Raw genomic sequence first — 19,158 nt, forward strand, 5'->3', positions numbered from 1 at the left:
CCACTTTTGAAGAGATAAAGAATTCAAATGCTACCTTGAGAACCTTAATGCAGCAGATATAGCAAAAGTTCGAAGAGAATAACACTCAATTGAGATGGTTTGAGCAGTCATAAGCAGAAAGTCCATAGTGGTCTGATCGCCCAAGAAGGTTATGTCTATCAGACTTCCAAAAGTCACTTTTATGATCCCAAATCCTCAACCCAATTAGTATCGAGGGCAGGTCCAAAATTTAAAAGAACTAAAAAACATGACCCAATAAATGAAAAATGCCAAAGGAGAAAAAAAGCTCTATGAAATTCAGAACTTTGTCCTAGGCTAAGTTAACAAGCCTCTAGGGATCACTCTTCAAAAGTTCATAAAGTTCAATGGGACAAAAAAATAAGAAACCCATGTTGCTTTGTTCTTGAACACCTGCTCTGATTGCCTCAACAATGATTGGGCTTTGATCTGATGGTTTTTTATAAGTCTTGAAGGAGAGGCCTTGTCCTAATTTTCAACTATGGACATCCATCAGATCAGACAATTTTAATATCTCATAAACATGTTCATAGAGTGATTTTGGTACAATATAGATGCTCTACCAACAATCAACCAGCTTTATGATCTTAGGTAGAAGAAGCATGAGAAAGCTCAGTATTTTATCACCAAGTGAAGATCAATATATCATCACATGAAAGATCCAATCAAGGATTTCCATGCTATCACCCTCATCATAAACAATTTCAATCAACCTCTCCAAGGATTTTTAGTCACTCAAAGATGTGAGACCTTCGTGGATTTGATCGATATTGTCCCTTGGATGGAGTCAAACCTTAAAAGAGGCATACACGATGAGATTTTGGTTAATATTGGATCTGAAAATGATAGATCCAAAAGGGAAGAGTCATCCAAAAGCCAGGTTAGTATGGCTACTTCTCAAAGAAAAAAAAAAGTCAAAGTCACGCAAGCAAAACCAGAGGCAAGCCCAAAAACACAGATGACCTGATGACAGAGAGTTCACTTAGATCCAATAGACCCAATTTCAAGTCTTGGATATTTTGTTACAAAATGAGGATTTTGAATTGCCCAAAGTGTCAAACAATCCTTAGATGAAAGGAAGGGACCCAATAAAGTTATGTAGATATCATCAGGCACTGGGTGATGGCACTGAATAGTGTATTCCCCTTAAGTACATAATCTAGAACCACATTGAAAAAGGTGAACTGATCTTGAAAAATGAAAAAGCTCCAGTGGAACCAAGTTGTGTTCAAAATGAGGAACTCTATATGATTAGCAAAATTGAGCCAATATTGAAATTTTTTATCATAATTCTTAAAGTCTACATTGACTTTGTTGATAAGAAAGAAGCCTCACAACAATCAGAATCATCATAACTTGCTTGTCCTCAGGTCCACCGATGTGAGATTCAAGTTGAGGAGAAAGATGAGAGTGCCTCTAGCCAAGTGCCAAAAAAAGTGATTATGCATGAGTCATCCCCTAAGGTCGTCATTATAAAAGAGGATGAAGAAGTCCCTACCATGGCTCCAAAAGAAGAAAGTTTTGCAAAAAACCCAGAAGATGAAAGCCTCATCATGATTTCAGAAGAAAAAGCTCATATCGTGCTAGAATCAACCACTGGTTCTCTCATTATGGAGAAAGAAAGTGTGTTGGAGAATCCTATTGAAGAGAAAGATCTTGAATTTGTTAATGCAATGGAAGATTTTGACTCATCCAGCTCAGTAGATGTAGACAATCAGGCTCAGATGAACTGTCTAGATTATGCCATAGAGATTTCTCAGGAAATTGAATCTCTCATATCTCTATTAAGAAAGAAGAAAGCTCTATTGATGAGACTCCTCAAGATAGCTCAAAATTTATCAAAGGAAGATGCAACTTCATCATTCCCATGCTTATATTGTTGATCAACCTTTTGATCCCAACTTAGATCATGAGTCACTTGCATTCTATTGTCGAGGCAAATCCAAAGTGCATCTCATCCTCTACATCATGTTAGAGAATCATAGGAGGTAAGTCTAGATCATTTGGATCAGGTATGCTTTCAAACTCTCATAGTCTAAAGCCATGTGCCCGCCATTCCCACATCTTTTGAGAATATAAATAAGTTATCTAATTTTTTTTGTCAATAGTTATTTAAAAAATCCAAAAAAATAAAAATAAAAAAATCTAAAAAAAATTGGAAATTCTTGAAAATCCAAAAAAAAAAAACTTAAAAGGATTGCCTCTTTTATTGCAAAATTGTTGTCATTTAAATGGATTTTTACTAAAGAAGTCATTGTATTTATGAGAAATTCATATGCACTTCATCACACTCCTTGCATTATTAGCACTAGCCACTTTTTTCTATTTTTGTGAAGAGGAAACTTGAAATTAGAGCCCTTTATGAGAAGGCAATATAAGATTAAGAAGCTTGCAGTGAAATAGAATGATAAATCTCTTTGTGAAGCTTGAAAATAGCAAAAGATGAATCACATAGGGGCATGTTGAGTCTTATATTTTATGATTTAAGACTATAATGATTCACTTAGAAGAAAAACTCTTTAAATTAAAAGATGTGAAGACTACCTTCTACTTTGTCTTTGCTTCTTATCTTCTCCATTGGTCAATCTTGTAGACTTATCTATCTTTTGCTCTAGTACCTTTTGCTCCTAAGTCTTGTTTTCAATATCTTTGAAAGGACTAAGTTGACTATCTCATTGTAGAAAACAAAACCTATCCATTTAGGCCTTATCCTGTGGCATTTTTTTTTATGAAGAAGAACATAAAAAAATAAAGTTTTCACAACAAAAATGCCAAAAAAGCATTATTGAAAAAAAAATCTGAAAAAGCTTCAAACAAAAAATTAGTGTTTCATTTGCAATTGAATATCTCAAGTAAGAGATGCCCAAGATTTCTTTCTTATTTTCTTTTCTTTGATCCTTACATTCAAGAATGTTGTGTCCAACATTCACATCAATATTGACAAAAAATCATATTGTTGCTCAGTAATGCAAGTTGCACGCACTCACTTATGCACTCACTTTTCTCATGTTTGCAATACTTTTCATGGCAAGTATCCATTCATATAAAAGTTTTAATTTTCAAAAATTTATTTTCAAATTTTTTAGCAAAGGGCAGTTTCTTTTAAAAAAAAAATTTGTCTCATCATTTTTAGACTTGGGTCATTATGCACATTGCATTTCATAAGTCTCACCATGACACTCAACATTATGTTATGCACCATTGTTAGTTATAAATATCATCTTTGTTTTGTCATTTGTTCATCATAAAGTTCTTTAACCTCATGATTTGATTGTCTCATCCATAACATTTATATTGCAATCATTTATTAATGGCATTTCATTTAACCCACAAAGGTCTACAAGTTGGTCCTACGACAAGCTTATTTTGACAATTTTTTTTTTTGCAATCTTTACAACTTTTATCGTAATTGGGTTTTTCATAATGCAGGATCATTGTCATAGTTTTTGCAAGAAGTGTCACTTTGAGTCAATCTTTTAAAAATATGTCTTTGTCTGACTACATTTTGTCTTGCTTGTTTTATCTTGAGACCGATGGTTGGTCGTCCGTAAGACCTTCCACTTTGTACAACTACTCATTATGTCGAAGAGACCCTCATGTAAAATAAGCTTCCCGCTTTGTCTTGAAATCGATGGTTGGTCGTCAGCAAGACCCTCCCACTTTGAATGATTGATCATCAAGCCGAGGATTGAAGAATGTTTGAAAATGCATTTCGTCAACATAGTCATTTTTTATCAAAGATGACAATATCAACTTCAAGCTAATGCCAAGTGTCTTTTGTATTGTTTTATCAAAAAATTGATCTTTCACGAATCAAAAAATTTGTCTTAAAAATTTGCTTTAGGTTCACCTTGATCAAAATTGGTCAAATTAGAGCATTTCATCATGCATCATGTAATGTCATGTCATATGCATTTTTTTATGTTATGAGTTTTTTTTTAATAGTTCTTACAAACCCAATTGTCCCCATTGTCCTATTAGAAAAAGTCCACCAAGTCCTATTACAGGATCATCCTATAAATAGATGAACATTAGGTCCATAGATTGATGGAGCAATCCAATAACTTTATAATGAGCGCATAAACTGTGTAAACCCAATCATATTTTCAAATGTGCATTTATGAAAAAAGGCATCATTTCATTCCATCCAGTCAAAATGTCTCATTTCATTTTATTCTGTCAAAAGTCAAAAATGTCTGTCTTTTTTATGCTTTTGCGTAAAAAAACTTATTTTTGTCTTTATCTTTTTTAAAAAAAGTCTTTGTCTTTATCAAAATCATTAGTCGTCTTTTATGCGATTCTAAGCGACAAGACACTTGTTTCATCTTCGTCTAACCTCGTTGAACAAAACTTTTCACTCACAACACTGAGTTCAAGGAAAAACTCTAGTGTAAAATAAGATACTAGCTTAGTTTGTAGTCTAACAATTTTGGCCAGATTTTTTTGTCTATAAAGTGTCAGGCATCCAAGAGAGACCCTCACGTTAAGCTACATACATGTCTCTAGCTAACATTAACTAGACCTTATCCTAATCTAAATCATCCATTCAAACCTAACATAATCTCAATCGTCCATATAGATGAATTTCGGATACGCAAGAAACATATCCAGATCTGCCTCAAAACCTATAAATAGAGACATATTCTTTCATATTTAGAGGATCTAAAAATTTAAGAATCCGTGCCTATGCTCTACTGAACCCTTTTGCAAAGCCTAGCCTAGCTGACCCCTTTGGAGTTCGCGCCTAACCTAGTCTCCAAATCAACCTACTCTCATCTCCTTTAGAGTTCGCGACTTAGCCTAGGCTCCAAATCAACATAGTCTCATCCTCTTTGGAGTCCGCGCCTAGCCGTGGTGCTGTCCGTGCTCTCCCGCATTCGTCAACGTCGTAGAAAAAGCTACCTAAGCCTAAGGTGAGACTTTATTCTTGTTTCTTTTCATGTTTATTTTTATTTATGTATTTTTAAAGATTAGATTTATCTAACATTTTTATATTCGTTGTCTTTTGTGATTTTTTATGAGTTTCAGTGGCTCCGACCTCCGAATTCAATTTTCTTTTAAGATACATTTATGAAGGTACGAAACTCTCCAAAGCTGCCTCCCCCAAAATAAAGATTGAAGATTCTTGGTTCGGCTGATCCCTTCCTTTCAGAGGAGAAAATGCTCTTTACCTGGAAGAATGGTCTCCACGTCTTCTTGTAATCCGGATCCACATTTTGAAAACATATTTTAAGTGAAAAACCTTGCTTCTTTTTAGTATTTTTTTAAAAACTTGTGAGGAAAGTATCCACAAAAGGCCCTTCCAGGAAAAATAAAAGGCTGGTGAAATCCATAAGGTGATCTTCCATGTCAGGTGCCTCGTTCAGGCTACAGGCAGTGTCTTTTTTATTAATGAAAAGCATGTGTTACATCAAATGAGAGAATGATTGTGAGGTTTGTCTTCAGCTTTCATTGTACGGTACGCAATGCTACATATGTTGTAACCTTCGGCTACAAAAAGGGACTCATCTTGTTACTGTCTAATTTGCCTGCTCTATACTCGGAGTGTTTCCATCCAAAGCTACCAGCTTCTATAGTTGGGGCTGCAATACACATTGGTGCCTGCAACCCATGACCCCAATGACAGGTTTTATCAGTTATTGTGCTAAAAGAAGCAACTGTAGGATGCACACATCACATTCACAGTGCCACCATCTCACCATTTATTGCTTCAACTTCAAATTCAAATTCATTATAATGTCCATTCAAACACACATCCACAAACTCTCACCTACTATCATAATCGAAGATATATCTGATGGGAGGTCCAGATATGTTCTCTCACGACCCAACAAATGCAAATGAATAGGATTCGATCCAGATCCAAACATATATCTGATGGGAGTTATAAAAAGATCCAACTAAAGACACTTCAAATTCAACCTGAATGAACAATTAGATTTTTTTTGTTTTTCCTTTTGAAGAGGAAGATAAAAAACGAAGATTGATTGACAGAAGTGGGATTTGAAACCACGCCCTCTCACGAAGTTGTACCATTTTCTCATGTGATTCAGATTGTTTAGCATCCAAACACACCCTCAGCATGTTTCCTAGGACCACTGCTTGCTCCATTTTCCCTTAAAACTCTCGAAATTCTTTATTTCTCTCCAAGTGAAAATTCCACAAACACCAACGGGGCTCCGCTTGTTTGGTATGAGCTGTTAGTGCACGTAACAATACCCAATGGTATGTTGTTTAACTGGTGGGGTCTGCCTAACCCCAGCTTGCCTATCAAAAAACATCCACAAATACCCCTCATTTTCATTCCTCTCTTTTATTTTAATTTTTTCCCTTTAATTCTCTATTTTTAATGAGAGAGAGAGAGCAGCTAGGGCGAAGAAGAAGAGTGGTGACGTTCTCGAACCCCCTTTTTTTAGTATCCCCTGAAAAAGCCGAACAAAAATTCCAGATTCCGGTCTGGTTTTCTCCGTCGCCTATCGAACCTCTCGCTTCCGGCGCCTTTCGATCGCTCCTCGCGAATTCGCCGGATTCCTCCTCCCTCCGATGATCAGGCGGCCGCATTCCCGCCGACTCCCGCCGGAGGGCGGCCGATGATCTCCCTCTGGATCAGCAATTCCCTGGCGGATCTTTGGTGTCGGATGCCGTTTTTGGCCGGAGCTGGGGTTTGATTCGGCCGGAAGATGATCGTCGACGAGGTCGGGGGCCCAGCAGGGCCGCCGCCGCCGCTGCTGCCGCCGCTCGAGTGGAAATTCTCTCAGGTCTTTGGCGAGCGGACAGCTGGAGAGGAGGTCCAGGAAGGTGAGGGCTTTTCTCTTACTCCGATCTGGTTATGTTTCCGTTTTGTTTATTCTCCTGTTTCTGGGAGGTCTCTGGTTCTATCTATTTGGCTTCTCTGTGCTTAATTTGCTTCGATTGGAGTTAAGGTTAGGGTCCTCTTCTTTTGATTGATCTGGTGTGCTGTTTCCGTTAGTTTTGCCTCTAAGAGATTTGTTGAATACCTTTTGACGGAGGATTTTTGGACGAAAATTGGGATTTTAGTTGGTGGTTGATGACAGACGTGATTCTTTTTTGGTTGAAATTTTGGTGTTCTGAATAATTCGCCCGGGAATATTGAGTTTCTAGCGAGCATTGATCTATGATTTTTGTTGAGTTTGACAACTCAGTTGTAATTATCCTTGATTTCGTGCAAGTTTCAGAATATAGGGCCATTTTGGGGTTACTTGCTTCCGACTGTCGGGATTTTACGACGTATTTCTTTTCAGTAACTAGGAAACCAAAGTGGGGTTTCAACAGAGAAACTTGCACTTTTTCGTGGATAAAACTGACCTCTTTGTGGTTTATGCCGGAGCGAATGATGGTTTTATTTGGTTTCCTGTCTCATAGATGTCGGGTTAAAGGTTCTCTTTGCGGTGGATCTTGTGAATTGGATTAACGGATCCTCTGCATTTTGTTATACGTGCGTATTTCTTTGGCTTCTGCCTTCCTCTTGCTAGTGATGCTTGAGGTATGGATGAAGGTGGTTTGGAGTAGGTGGCAGCTTAGTGTGAGTAGAAAATTTGCTGAATGGCCTAAGTCTACATGGTTGTGTGCTTTACCGTGGTGGTGATGATCCATGTCAGATGATGCTCATCAGGTTTAGGCTAGGTGATCTTATTGTTTCAGCTAAGCTTGGGCCTGTAGATTATGTAAACGAATAGGTTAATTATGATGAAGGGGTGTATTCTTACTGGGTTGCTAATATTTTATATCGAAGCAGAATTTCTACCTTTTTATTCTATTGTCCAGTACATATAAGTAAATAGTGGCAGATAATGATTTTTCCTGATTTGGTGTCGATGTGATGTCAGTGGTGTCTGTGCTTATACATTTATTTTGAATGATATGTGGACTGCTGTAGTAGCTTCATGTGTTGGTGCCAACAAAGCTATGTTCGGGAGCCTTGCATTGGGATGGAAACATGTGTATTGCCAATGCATGGTTTTGTTGTTTCCAACTCCATACGCTGTTTGGGAGCTCATTTTAGTTTTTAGATGGTTTTAGCACTTCCAAGAATTAGTTTTGGCTCCCAAACAAATTTGATTCTTTGAAGACAAAGCAGTCAAAAGTTTTAACTATTCTATGGGTTTTAAAAATAAGAAAACGTTTCATTTGTTTTTTGTTAAAAGGGTAACCTTCTTGCCAAGAAAATGATCAATGTCAAAAATGAAGCAAAAATCAGTTACAGACAAAAATCCCCAAAAGATTATGCTTTCCAATGTCTGTATCCACCCCAAACACATAAGTGTGTCCCAACCTTCTCTAATCCTCCCCCAGAAGCCATCTCTGCACTTGTTGGTGGTGCGATGGTGGACATCTTCTCTATGCCACCATCGTCAGGTTATTCCAAGGCAGGTTGCCCATCTCTATTTCTCTTCTTAGAGCTTTCTCACTGGCGATCCACATAGAAGATATTAGAAAAATATCTAGGGTTGCTTTGCCTTTATTCTACAATTGCAATAATTAAATTTTTATGATTTTTTATTTAATTTTGTAAAGGGTGGTGCTGATTTTTGAGAGAGGAGAGAAAAGACGCGTTTTGATAGTTTTATTGCAGAGAATTTTACTAAAAAAAGTTTTATTGCAAAGAATATAATAACATCTTCGGTTTTGATTATATGGAAGAGAAAGGGATTGGTTGAGAGAGAGAGAGCACCATTATGTGTGTTGGAATCTGGATTCTGTGAAACCCTCCTCTCATGGTGGGTGTTGAAATCAGGAGATGGGATGAGTTATCGTTTCCAAAACCCATCCCATCATCCATCTCAATGCCATTTCCTTGCTCCCAATCAGCGGGTGGTGCTGTGGATACCACAAAACCATTCCGACCCCATCTCATGCATTGCTCCCAAAGAGAGCCCAAATGTAATTCATTTGGTATCAACTGATGTCTTTTAATTTGATCTCATTGCGATGCCAATGATGCAACAAACTAGTGTTTTAAGAAGAACCTTGAAATTGTCCTTGCATCTCCTATGTCAATTTTGCTTAACATTGAATTTCTACTGACTCACAATATTTTTCCTTTATTCTCATGCATGACCACAAGGAATCTTATATTAGCAATACTTCTATACTGCATGCTCAGGAGTAGCTGTTAATAAGAAATATTGCACATGTTAAGTTGTAAAATCCTTGATTGTGCCTAGGAGCATCTTGAAAACATATACTTCCAGTATCCAGGTAATGGGCCACTCATAGTGGCCATACTTGATACTGGGTGATATTCTCCATCTTTTGGTAATCTGTATTATGTATCAATGACCATCGTGATCGTAAAGATTAGATCACTTATGTGACTTTGGCCTTAGGTTCTTTGTCTGGCTCTTTTGATGTGTCGTAATGTTTGGCCATTTGAAAGGTAGCTTGTCATATCATGTCCTACTATCGACCTTCTTGTTGATGCTCAATATGATATTCTTCCAAATACAATGATAATGGAAATATAGGATATCTTTAAAACCATTGCATGTTGAGGCGGTCCGTCATTTGATGAGAATTCCAGTTATTTTTCTAAACTTGGCAAAGTTGTCAAGAACGAGATGTCCTTGAAAGGATTTTCTCACTCTTCCTATCAAGCTCAAGCAAATGGTTACATATATGCAAATAGAGTATTTGAACACCACCTTGCAGAAACACCAGTGCCTACTACTAACAGTCTCTCTATTGACTTTCTTTGCAAATGCTTGAAATTGAGAGGGGAAAAAAGAAAAAGCAAATGCTGTGACAAACTGACTTGGAAAAACGTGATCTTACCATGGGATAACCTGTATATGCTCGTAATGCATCCTATGACTATCTTAAACTAGAAAAAAGGAAGATTTATATCATTCTTTTTTCCTTTAGGTTATTATGAGCCTCTAGGATATGACAAGACTATTTCTCCAAGAAGAATTCATAATTCAGTAAGTTGGATCAGTACTATGTTTATGTACTGACTTAATTATTCTAAAACACGGATTTTCCTTCAAGGAAACCTCCCAAATATGTAGAATTAAGAGAAAAATCTAAAAGGTTGAAATTTGCGTGTTTTCTAATGGGCCGGAATCTGGAAATATCCAAAGGACTGGGCATCCACCTGATTAGAAGCCAAGTAAATTTGATGGTCTTTGTGGGAAAGAGATCATAGTTGAGAAGTTCATTGATACTTTAGGTTATTCTGAAGACTTTGAAAGGGCAACGTAATCGAAACCACCTGAGCATGTATTCCAGAAATAAATTAGCATTAAACCCTTGTAAATGTAAAATACCTATATTGCAACTGGAAGATCTGCAGTTCTTAAAATGTGCAAATGTCTGCTGGTCAGAGAGTTGCGATGTTCTCGATGCTAACTTGGTGATATAGTTGTCTCAAGTAGCAAACATGTGATCTCAGGCCATCAATATTGCATGCCTTCTCTTTTCGTGAAGTTGTACACACTAGAAAAAACTAACTTGGACACAATCCTCCAGAGCATCTGCTGGTCAGAGAGTTGCTATATGCTTGATGCTGTAAGCATATGAATGTAGCCGACTTGGCACTAGTTGTAACAAGTAGCAAATGTGAGATCTTGGCCATAAACATGGTATCTATGCCGCACCCAGGGTCGGCTTGACCACACCAGGTGCTGCACCCGCACCCCCGTCGCGTCGTGTCGACGCGGGTGCGTCACCCTGCTTGCAGAATCCCTGAGGCATAGCATGGTATGCTTTGACATGTATATCATTGTTGTTGACACATTGTTTGTAATTTGTTTCTCCTGGCAAAGGTGTATACCTATGTCACACGGACTCGGCTCCAAGGTCAACGCACCCGCGTCGACACGCACCGACACGGGTGTGGCTCAGACTCGGTCAACCCGACCCCAGGGTCATTTTGGTTCATTTTTTGGTTTTTTTTTTATAAATTTTCTGGGATACAAAATTAAAAAAAAAAAATTCTGGGGGGGGGGGGGGCGCTGCCCCCCTATAACCCCCCCCCCCCGCCAGGGACGGCCCCCCCTGACCCCCGCCTGCTGACAGCGCAGCGGGACCCGCGCCGGGGGCGACCCCCCCCCCTTCCTGTAAGGAAAAAAACCCTGAATCAGGCTTCACAACTCATCACCTGTCCCCTAATGGGTACAACTTTGATCGAGTCTTATATATATATATATATATATATAGCCAAGTCCCCGTGTCCAAAATTTTTGAAATTGCGCCGCACCCGTGTCGCACCCGCACCCATGTGACATGGGTGTATACTCTTTCAGGTATATTCAAATACTTTGTTATGTTTTTTTAGTCTTTATTTATATATTTGTTTTCTTGTGTGTCTGTCCATTTCTGTTTTTGTCTATTTATTTGCATTTGTTTGTCAATTTTCACTTGGTTGGAGATGCATCTTGTATCTGAATTTTAAGAGCAAATTCAGTTGGAATCACCTGTAAGCATGCGGAAGCACAAAGCACTAGCCACTAAAGGCTTACAAGATCACAATCATACAAGTGCACATGCACAAGTCCACTATGGGACAATACAAGAATCAATAAGGCAAAGAGAAAACACACAAAAAGGTAAAAAATAAAAGCCTTTGATCAAATGCTTAATACAAGCATTACATTTACAAGAAGGGTCAGCCCCTATTTATATACATAAGTCCCCTTTAAAGGAAGACTTAAAGGGAGCTCCAAAGAGCTCTTGAAGCTCTCAACGGTTTTGGTGTTTTGACCAAAGAGCGTTGGCCTTTTTGGTCAAGGACAAAAACATAAAAAAGGAAAAAAGAGGCTACAACAGTTCCCTAAACTTTATTTTATTACAAGGAGAAAAAGACCAGAATACCCCTGACTCAAAAAACAAATTACATGACATAAATAGTATAGATATATATACTATCTTAACACCCCCCCTCAAAAGTTTGTTGAGAAGAAACATGAATCGTGGAGCAGTAAGAGCTTTAGTAAAGAAGTCCGCAAATTGGAATTCTGAAGTGATAAAAGGCAATTCAATATTTCCTCTCAAGAATTCATGATGAACATAATGGCAGTTCATCTCGATGTGTTTGGTGTGCTCATGGAAGGTGTGATTTTTGGCAATATAAATTGCACTTTTATTATCGCTATTCAAAGGTTTGGAGATGTCAATACCCATATCTCTGAGAAGATTTCTTAACCATACAAGTTCTATAGTTGAAGTTGTTATAGTTGTGTATTCGGCTTCAATAGAAGATAATGAGACTTTCTGTTTCTTCTTGCATCTCTAAGCAATTAGAGAATTTCTTAAAAAGACACAAAAACCAGTAGTTGAGTTTCTATCATTGGGATTTCCTCTCCAATCAGCATCAGTATAAGAAAGTAAATCTAAAGATGAGGATGATGATAGAAAGAACCTTTTAGTTATGGTATTCTTGATATATCTGACGATCCTTAATACAACACTCATGTGTACAGTTGTAGAAGCATGTTGGAACTGACTATCAGAGTGAACTGCATGAGTTATATTTGGTTTGGTGATAGACATATAAGTAAGAGACCCAATTAGCTGTCCGAAAGGTGTGGGGTCTTCAAGAAGAGTCCCATCTTCAAGTTTTAATTTAGCGCAGGAGTTTCCACTTTTTTATCATCTGAAATACCAGATTTAACACATATATCTTCCGTAAGTTTTATTTGAGAAAATATGTATCCTCTAGGAGAGTATGCAACTTCAATTCCTAAAAAATATCTTAAGAATCCATATCTAACATATCAAAATTATCTTTTAAAACATTTTTAACATTACTAACTCCCTTTTTGTCATTCCCTGTTATAATCATATCATTTACGTAAAGTAGAAGGATAACAATGCTACTACCTGTACTTTTCACAAAGAGAGCAGTGTTAGTATAGCATGAATGAAAACCCAAATTAATCATAACATTACTGAATCTATCATACCAGGCCTTGGGGGATTGTTTAAGACTATACAAAGCTTTTAAAAGTTTAAGAGATTTTCTCTTTTAAATATCAAATCCCGGTGGAGGATCCATATAAACTTCTTCATTTAGTTCTCTATTAACAAAAATATTTTTAATATCTAATTGATATATAGGTCATTTTTTAGTTGATGCAACAACTATCAGAGTCCTAACAATAGTCATTCTAGCTATGGGTGCAAAAGTTTGTTCATAGTCAATTCCATATTCTTGGTATCCTTTAGCTACTAACATCGCTTTATATTTCTCTAGAGTTCCATCACTCTTGGTTTTGACTTTAAAGACCCATCTGTATCCAATGGGTTTCTTGTTTGAAGGTAACTCAACTACTTCTCAAGTTTTTGCTTTTCTAAGAGCATCTAGTTCTATGTTCATGGCTTTAATCCATTGAGGAATATTTTTAGCTTCATTATAATGTGAAGGCTCATGGAGTGAATGTAAAGCTATTAGGCAAGTCCTATAATTGGGAGATAATGTCTCATAAGAAACAAACTTATTTGGTGGAATAAATTCTCTTCTAGATCTTCAAAGAGTAGTTTCTTCTATAGTTTCACCATATTGAGAGATTTTTTCTAAGGCACTAATAGGGTTAGCTCACGTCGGGTATAAACTTGAATATTTTTAGGAGAACTATTAATGATGTCATCACTACTCGGTGATGCCCCAATATTAGAGTATTCATAATTGATATCACCTATAATTTCATGATGATTCAAAGAGTCATCATTAGCATGCATATCTTTTCTTCCAGAGAGATCATACAAAAACATATAGTCTATTTCCTCATCATATTCTTCAAAACCATTTTCTTTTTCTAAGAATGTCACATCTTTGAAAATATAAAGTTTGTTATTTTTGAAATCAAAGCACCTATATCATTTTTTATTTTTGCCATATCCAATAAAAACACATTCAATTACTTTCGGTGATAACTTGTCTCTTTTGTGTAAAAGCACAAAACATTTACAACAAAAATTTTTGTAAACGATTGAAATCGGGTATTATTTTGAGAAGTTTTTCATAAGAGAACATTTTTTAAAGTAGATGAAGGCATTTGATTTATCAAATAAATAGAAGTTAAAACAACTTCGGCCCAAAAACTTTTGGGAATATTTTTTAGAAATAAATAAAGTTCTAGTGGTTTCTATTATATGCTTATGTTTTCTTTCTGCTAGCCCATTTTCTTGTGGTGTTTTAGAGCAAGATCTTTGATGGCAAACCCCATTTAGTTTTAGATAGTTTTGAAATTCATTAGATAGATATTCTCCACCCGAATCCGATTCAAAAATAGATATATTGCTTTGAAAGTGATTTTTAACTATTATGTAAAATTCTTTAAAGAAAGAGAAAACTTTCGACTTAAGATTAAGGAAGTAAACACATACATATCTAGTAAAGTCATCAATAAAAGTCACATAATATGAGTAGCCACCTTTAGATATGATCGAAGAAGGACTTCATACATCCGAGTGCATCAATTCAAAAGGTCTTGTTGAAATAAAAGTTCTATTTGAAAATGTGATAGATTTCATTTTTTCAAGAACACAATCTTTGCAAGTCATATCTTTTTCATTACAAAGTTTGTTCTCAAAAGAAAAAGATACATTTTTTAATAGCTTGGATGTCCAAGTCTTCTATGCCAAGTTTCAATACCCTTATCTTGGACATAAGTACAAAAAGAGTTTAAAGGAAGAGATAAATAGTCCATAAAGTAAAGATCTTTTTTCCTATGGCCTTGCCCAATTCGTTTCCCGGACCGAAGATCCTGCATACAGCAACCCTTTGATGAAAAAGATATTTCACATCTATGGTCGGTAATTTGAGAAACCAAAAAAAAATTTAAATTTAGTTTGGAAACAACTCTAACTTTTGGAACAAAAATTTTTTGAAAATTTTTAGAATCTAATGTTTCTATACTCTTAATTTTTAAAATGGTTTCATCGGCCATGAAAACACACATAAATTTGAATTGGTGCATATATTGGATAAGGCATTTTCATGAGGAGTCATATGAAAAGATGCTCCCAAATTGAGAATCCAAGAGTACGTACCGGCCCTACCGGGTGAAGATGAGGCAATGACAACACTCGATGTAGAAGAAGTTGATTTAAGAATTTGTTGAAGTGTCATGGATATTTGACCAAGTGTGTCTTTAAGATCCTCTTTACTTTTGCCTTCTTCCTTCTTGGGAATAGATTCTTTAACGGAAACAACCTTATACTTGAAGGTTTCATTCAACTTAGGGCAAGCTCAACTCATTACAATGATAAATAATCATTTTTTCCCTCCACTGTAGTTATTATTATTATTACTATAGTTATTTTGCTTTCCAAAGTGTGGAGGCTTATAGGTCTTGACATGGTTGCCGGGTTTAGATACCGCAAAGTCTTCATCACAACTTTTATTCATACCATGGCGTGTTTCTTCTTGAATGATTTCAGTAATAGCATCTTCTAGAGGAAGAGGAGTAAATCTATATACGAGATAAGATCTAACTTGCTCAAATTTGAGACGAAGCCCAAATAAGAATTGGAAAAATCTCTCTTGTTCCATTTGTTTTTGCCTAAGTTCCACGTCTTCAATAGCAACCCACTTAAGCTCTAAGAGTGCTAGTTCATCCCATAGGGGATTCAAAACACTATAATAATCTTGGATACTTATTTCACCTTGCATGGTGGTTCTAACTTTTTCTTGCAAGAAATATGCTCTTGCAGGATCCTTTTGGGTACACATACCCTTCATAAAAAACCAAGCTTCATTTGCTTTGCGAAATTTTACAATGTTATCCTATACCTTAAGTTCAACATTGTTCATGAACCATCAAATTTTTTTTGCATGATTGCTCTCCGAATCTTTCACTTGTTTATGATAATCTTCAGTAGCTTTAGCACAATCTTCTCCCTCTAAGGCTTTCTCTTGACCTCCTAGTTTTGTGAGCTTGAGTTGGGGTTTGGTGATGGTGCCCCATCACATAACTCCAAAGCTTTTTCCCTTTGAGATTGTTTTCCATGGTAGAAGCCCACATCATACAGTTTTTTCTATTGAGCTTGGAGAGATCGATATTGGTTTCCATGGTGTGAGCAAGAGAGGAAAAAAAGAGAGTAGAGAAGAGCACGATTCCTTGTTACAAAAACAACCACTTGATGGCAACTTTCTACGTCCAAGAACACTATGACTCTGATACCATGTAAGGAAGTATGCGAAAGCACAAAAGCACTCGCCACTAAAGGCTTACAAGATCACAATCATACAAATGCACGTGCACAAGTCCGCTATGGGACAATACAAGAATCAATAAGGCAAAGAGAAGACACACAAAAGGTAAAAAATAATAGCCTATGTCACATGGGTGCAGGTGCGGGTGCGACGCAATTTTAAAATTTTTGGACACGGGGACTCGGCTATATATATATTATTTTATTTTTTTTAAAAAGATATTATTTTATTTTATTTAAAAAGTGCACAGTCACAGCACTGTGCACAGGCACAACACTGTGCACTGGCACAACACTGTGCACTGGCACAACACTGGCACAACACTGTGCACTGTGCACAGGCACAGTAAACAGGCACAGGCACTGTGCACTGTCTCTTTTTATATAAAAAAAATCGTTTTTTTAGTTTTTTCAATAGACATTTTTAGACTCGGTCAAAGTTGACCGAGTCCAAAATGTGGACGGACTCGGCCTCGACTCGTTGTTGACCGAGTCCGACTCGGTGTTGACCGAGTCCAGGCCGAGTCCGAAGCCGCACCCGTGTCAGGGCGTGTCGACTCGGGTGCGGCACCTCCCTAGCCGAGTTCGTGTGACATAGATAATAGCCTTTATTAATCAAATGCTTAATACAAGCATTACATTTACAATAAGGGTCAGCTCCCTATTTATATACATAAGTCCCCTTTAAAGAAAGACTTAAAGGGAGCTCCAAAGAACAATCATTTATGACCGTTGGGCAACTCCAACAACTCTTTGGCTAAGTCACACGGACTCGGCTAAAAGGTCGACGAACCCTCGTCGCCCGTACTTGACACGGGTGCGGACACGGACATGGGGTGGGCACGGTCAACTAAGTGTCGGACTCGGTCAACGCACCGGGCCATGTCTGTCCACATTTTAGACTCGGTCAACTTTGACCGAATCTATTTTTGTCCATTTATTAAAATTAATTTTGGACTTGGTTAACTTTGACCGAGTCTATTTTTGTCCATTTATGATTGTTATATATATATATATATATATATTTTATTGTTATTATTGTCATATATATATTTTGTCAACTTTGACCGATCAACTGATTGCTTTAAAATTTACAGTCCAAAATTTTTGAATTTGCTCTGCACCCGTGTCGCACCCGTACCCGTACCCGCACCCATGTGACATAGCTCTTTGGTCTTTTGACCAAAGAGCCTTGGCCTTTTTGGTCAAGGACAAAAATATAAAAAAGGAAAAAGGGGCTACAACAGTCCCTAAACTTTATTTTATTACGAGAAAAAGATCAAAATACCCGACTCAAAAAACAAATTACATGACATAAATAGTATATATCTGTATACTATCTTAACATATATATCTATATACTATCTTAACATCACCAACTCATCTACTTCATTCACCTCAATATGATGTATGGATTTTGTTTACCAGTTCACTTATATCCATCGGTATATGATATGGATTGCTACTCCTTTTTGCAGTTGATATTATCTCAGCAATTGAATTTGATAAGACTGGTGATCATCTTGCTACTGGAGACAGAGGGGGGCGTGTAGTACTATTTGAAAGGACAGATCTGAAGAATGTAAGTGGATAATTTCCATTTGACATTTCTTTGTTCATCAAGCTAAAATTCTGTTTTCTGTGCTTAGATTTCTACCGATGTTTTGCTTCTCTCAAAGGTTAAATGCCTTTATTTTCATATGATGTAGCATAATTCTCGAAGAGAATTGGAGAGGTTGGATTACCCTATCACTAGACATCCTGAATTTCGCTATAAAACGGAGTTCCAAAGCCATGAACCTGAGGTTAGGCTGCTAATTATGTTGTTCTTTGTCTGTCATAATCTTTACATCTGCCTCCTGGAATCTTTGATTAATTAAGAATGTTGACTTGTTCTTTGATATTCAGTTTGATTATCTAAAAAGTTTGGAAATTGAGGAGAAGATCAATAAGATCAGATGGTGCCAAGCAGCTAATGGTGCATTATTTCTTCTCTCCACAAATGACAAAACAATAAAGTTTTGGAAGGTAAGAAAATATATTATTTTGAAAGTTTTGAAAGTGCACTAGTATTATATCTTGTGAACTTCGGCTGAATAGGCTCTTTTCTTTGAATTTAATATTTGAATTTAATATCAATATGTTTTGAATTAGACTATCGCTGTAACTATCAGTAAGTTGATGTCTTGTTATTGCTGGTGTAATAATCTACTTCATTGATGGTTTGGAAGTTTGGGTAATTCAGTGACATTGACCTGAACTATGGCCAAATTTACATGTGACAGTTTCTAGTTGATTGAGACATTAGTGTCCTAATTTTCTTTGAACAATTTCCTTATGAACTTTCAGACTATCCAATCAAATTGGTTCCATTGAAGTTTAAGCATATCAATATTTGGAAGATTGGTAAATAAAAATCTACGTGTGCCACTCTGATTCATGGCCCAAGTTAAGACTAATTTTTGCTGAAGGCCAACTTCTTGGCAAGATTCTGGTGTTTTCACCTTGTCGCTAATATTGAGTTGTTGTGGTAACATTGTGCTGAACACTTTCTCATCCATCTTCTTTGGGCAACATGATGGAATAAATGGATGCTAACTGTTCACTTCCTTTTTGCTTGAAGAAGGTTAGCTTTGTGTAAGAAGAGGTAGTGAAAGGCATCAAAATATTTTTTGTTTCCTGATACTTCAATTTGTTAGACAGAATCAACTAGGTGGTAATGCCAGGGTTTGGTGAAAATTCACTCTGTTCATTTGTCATATTTATATCTTTGTTGAGTATTATATTTTTGTCTATGCTAAATTGCAGACGATAAAAGATAAGATTCGGAGATCAATTCAACTTATTGAGAGAAATAGAGAGAGGAACAAAGATTTGCATATGGTTTTTATTGATTTGGAGAAGACATACGATAGAGTACCTAGGGACGTTCTCTGGTGGACAATGATGAAGAAAGGTGTTTCT

At 36.7% G+C, this 19,158-nt stretch overlaps 1 protein-coding gene across 2 annotated transcripts in view; it reads left to right on the forward strand.

Moving 5' to 3' along the window:
* The first annotated feature begins 6,359 nt into the window (after window positions 1-6,359).
* Window positions 6,360-19,158, forward strand: part of LOC149830065 (serine/threonine protein phosphatase 2A 55 kDa regulatory subunit B beta isoform-like) — a 35,016-nt gene continuing 22,217 nt past the window's right edge. Inside the window, exons 1-4 of one of the 2 annotated variants that reach the window (XM_090016291.1) lie at window positions 6,360-6,816; window positions 17,673-17,776; window positions 17,904-17,999; window positions 18,103-18,222. In XM_090016291.1, the coding sequence (XP_089872417.1) occupies window positions 6,699-6,816; window positions 17,673-17,776; window positions 17,904-17,999; window positions 18,103-18,222 (438 nt within the window). In that variant the 5' untranslated portion in view covers window positions 6,360-6,698. The remainder of the gene's footprint in view (window positions 6,817-17,672; window positions 17,777-17,903; window positions 18,000-18,102; window positions 18,223-19,158) is intronic. The other variant, XM_090016292.1, reaches the window with a different exon arrangement.

Source organism: Nuphar pumila, chromosome 8 (assembly GCF_984573655.1).
Source record: "Nuphar pumila chromosome 8, dmNupPumi1.hap1.1, whole genome shotgun sequence".
Taxonomy (NCBI): domain Eukaryota; kingdom Viridiplantae; phylum Streptophyta; class Magnoliopsida; order Nymphaeales; family Nymphaeaceae; genus Nuphar; species Nuphar pumila.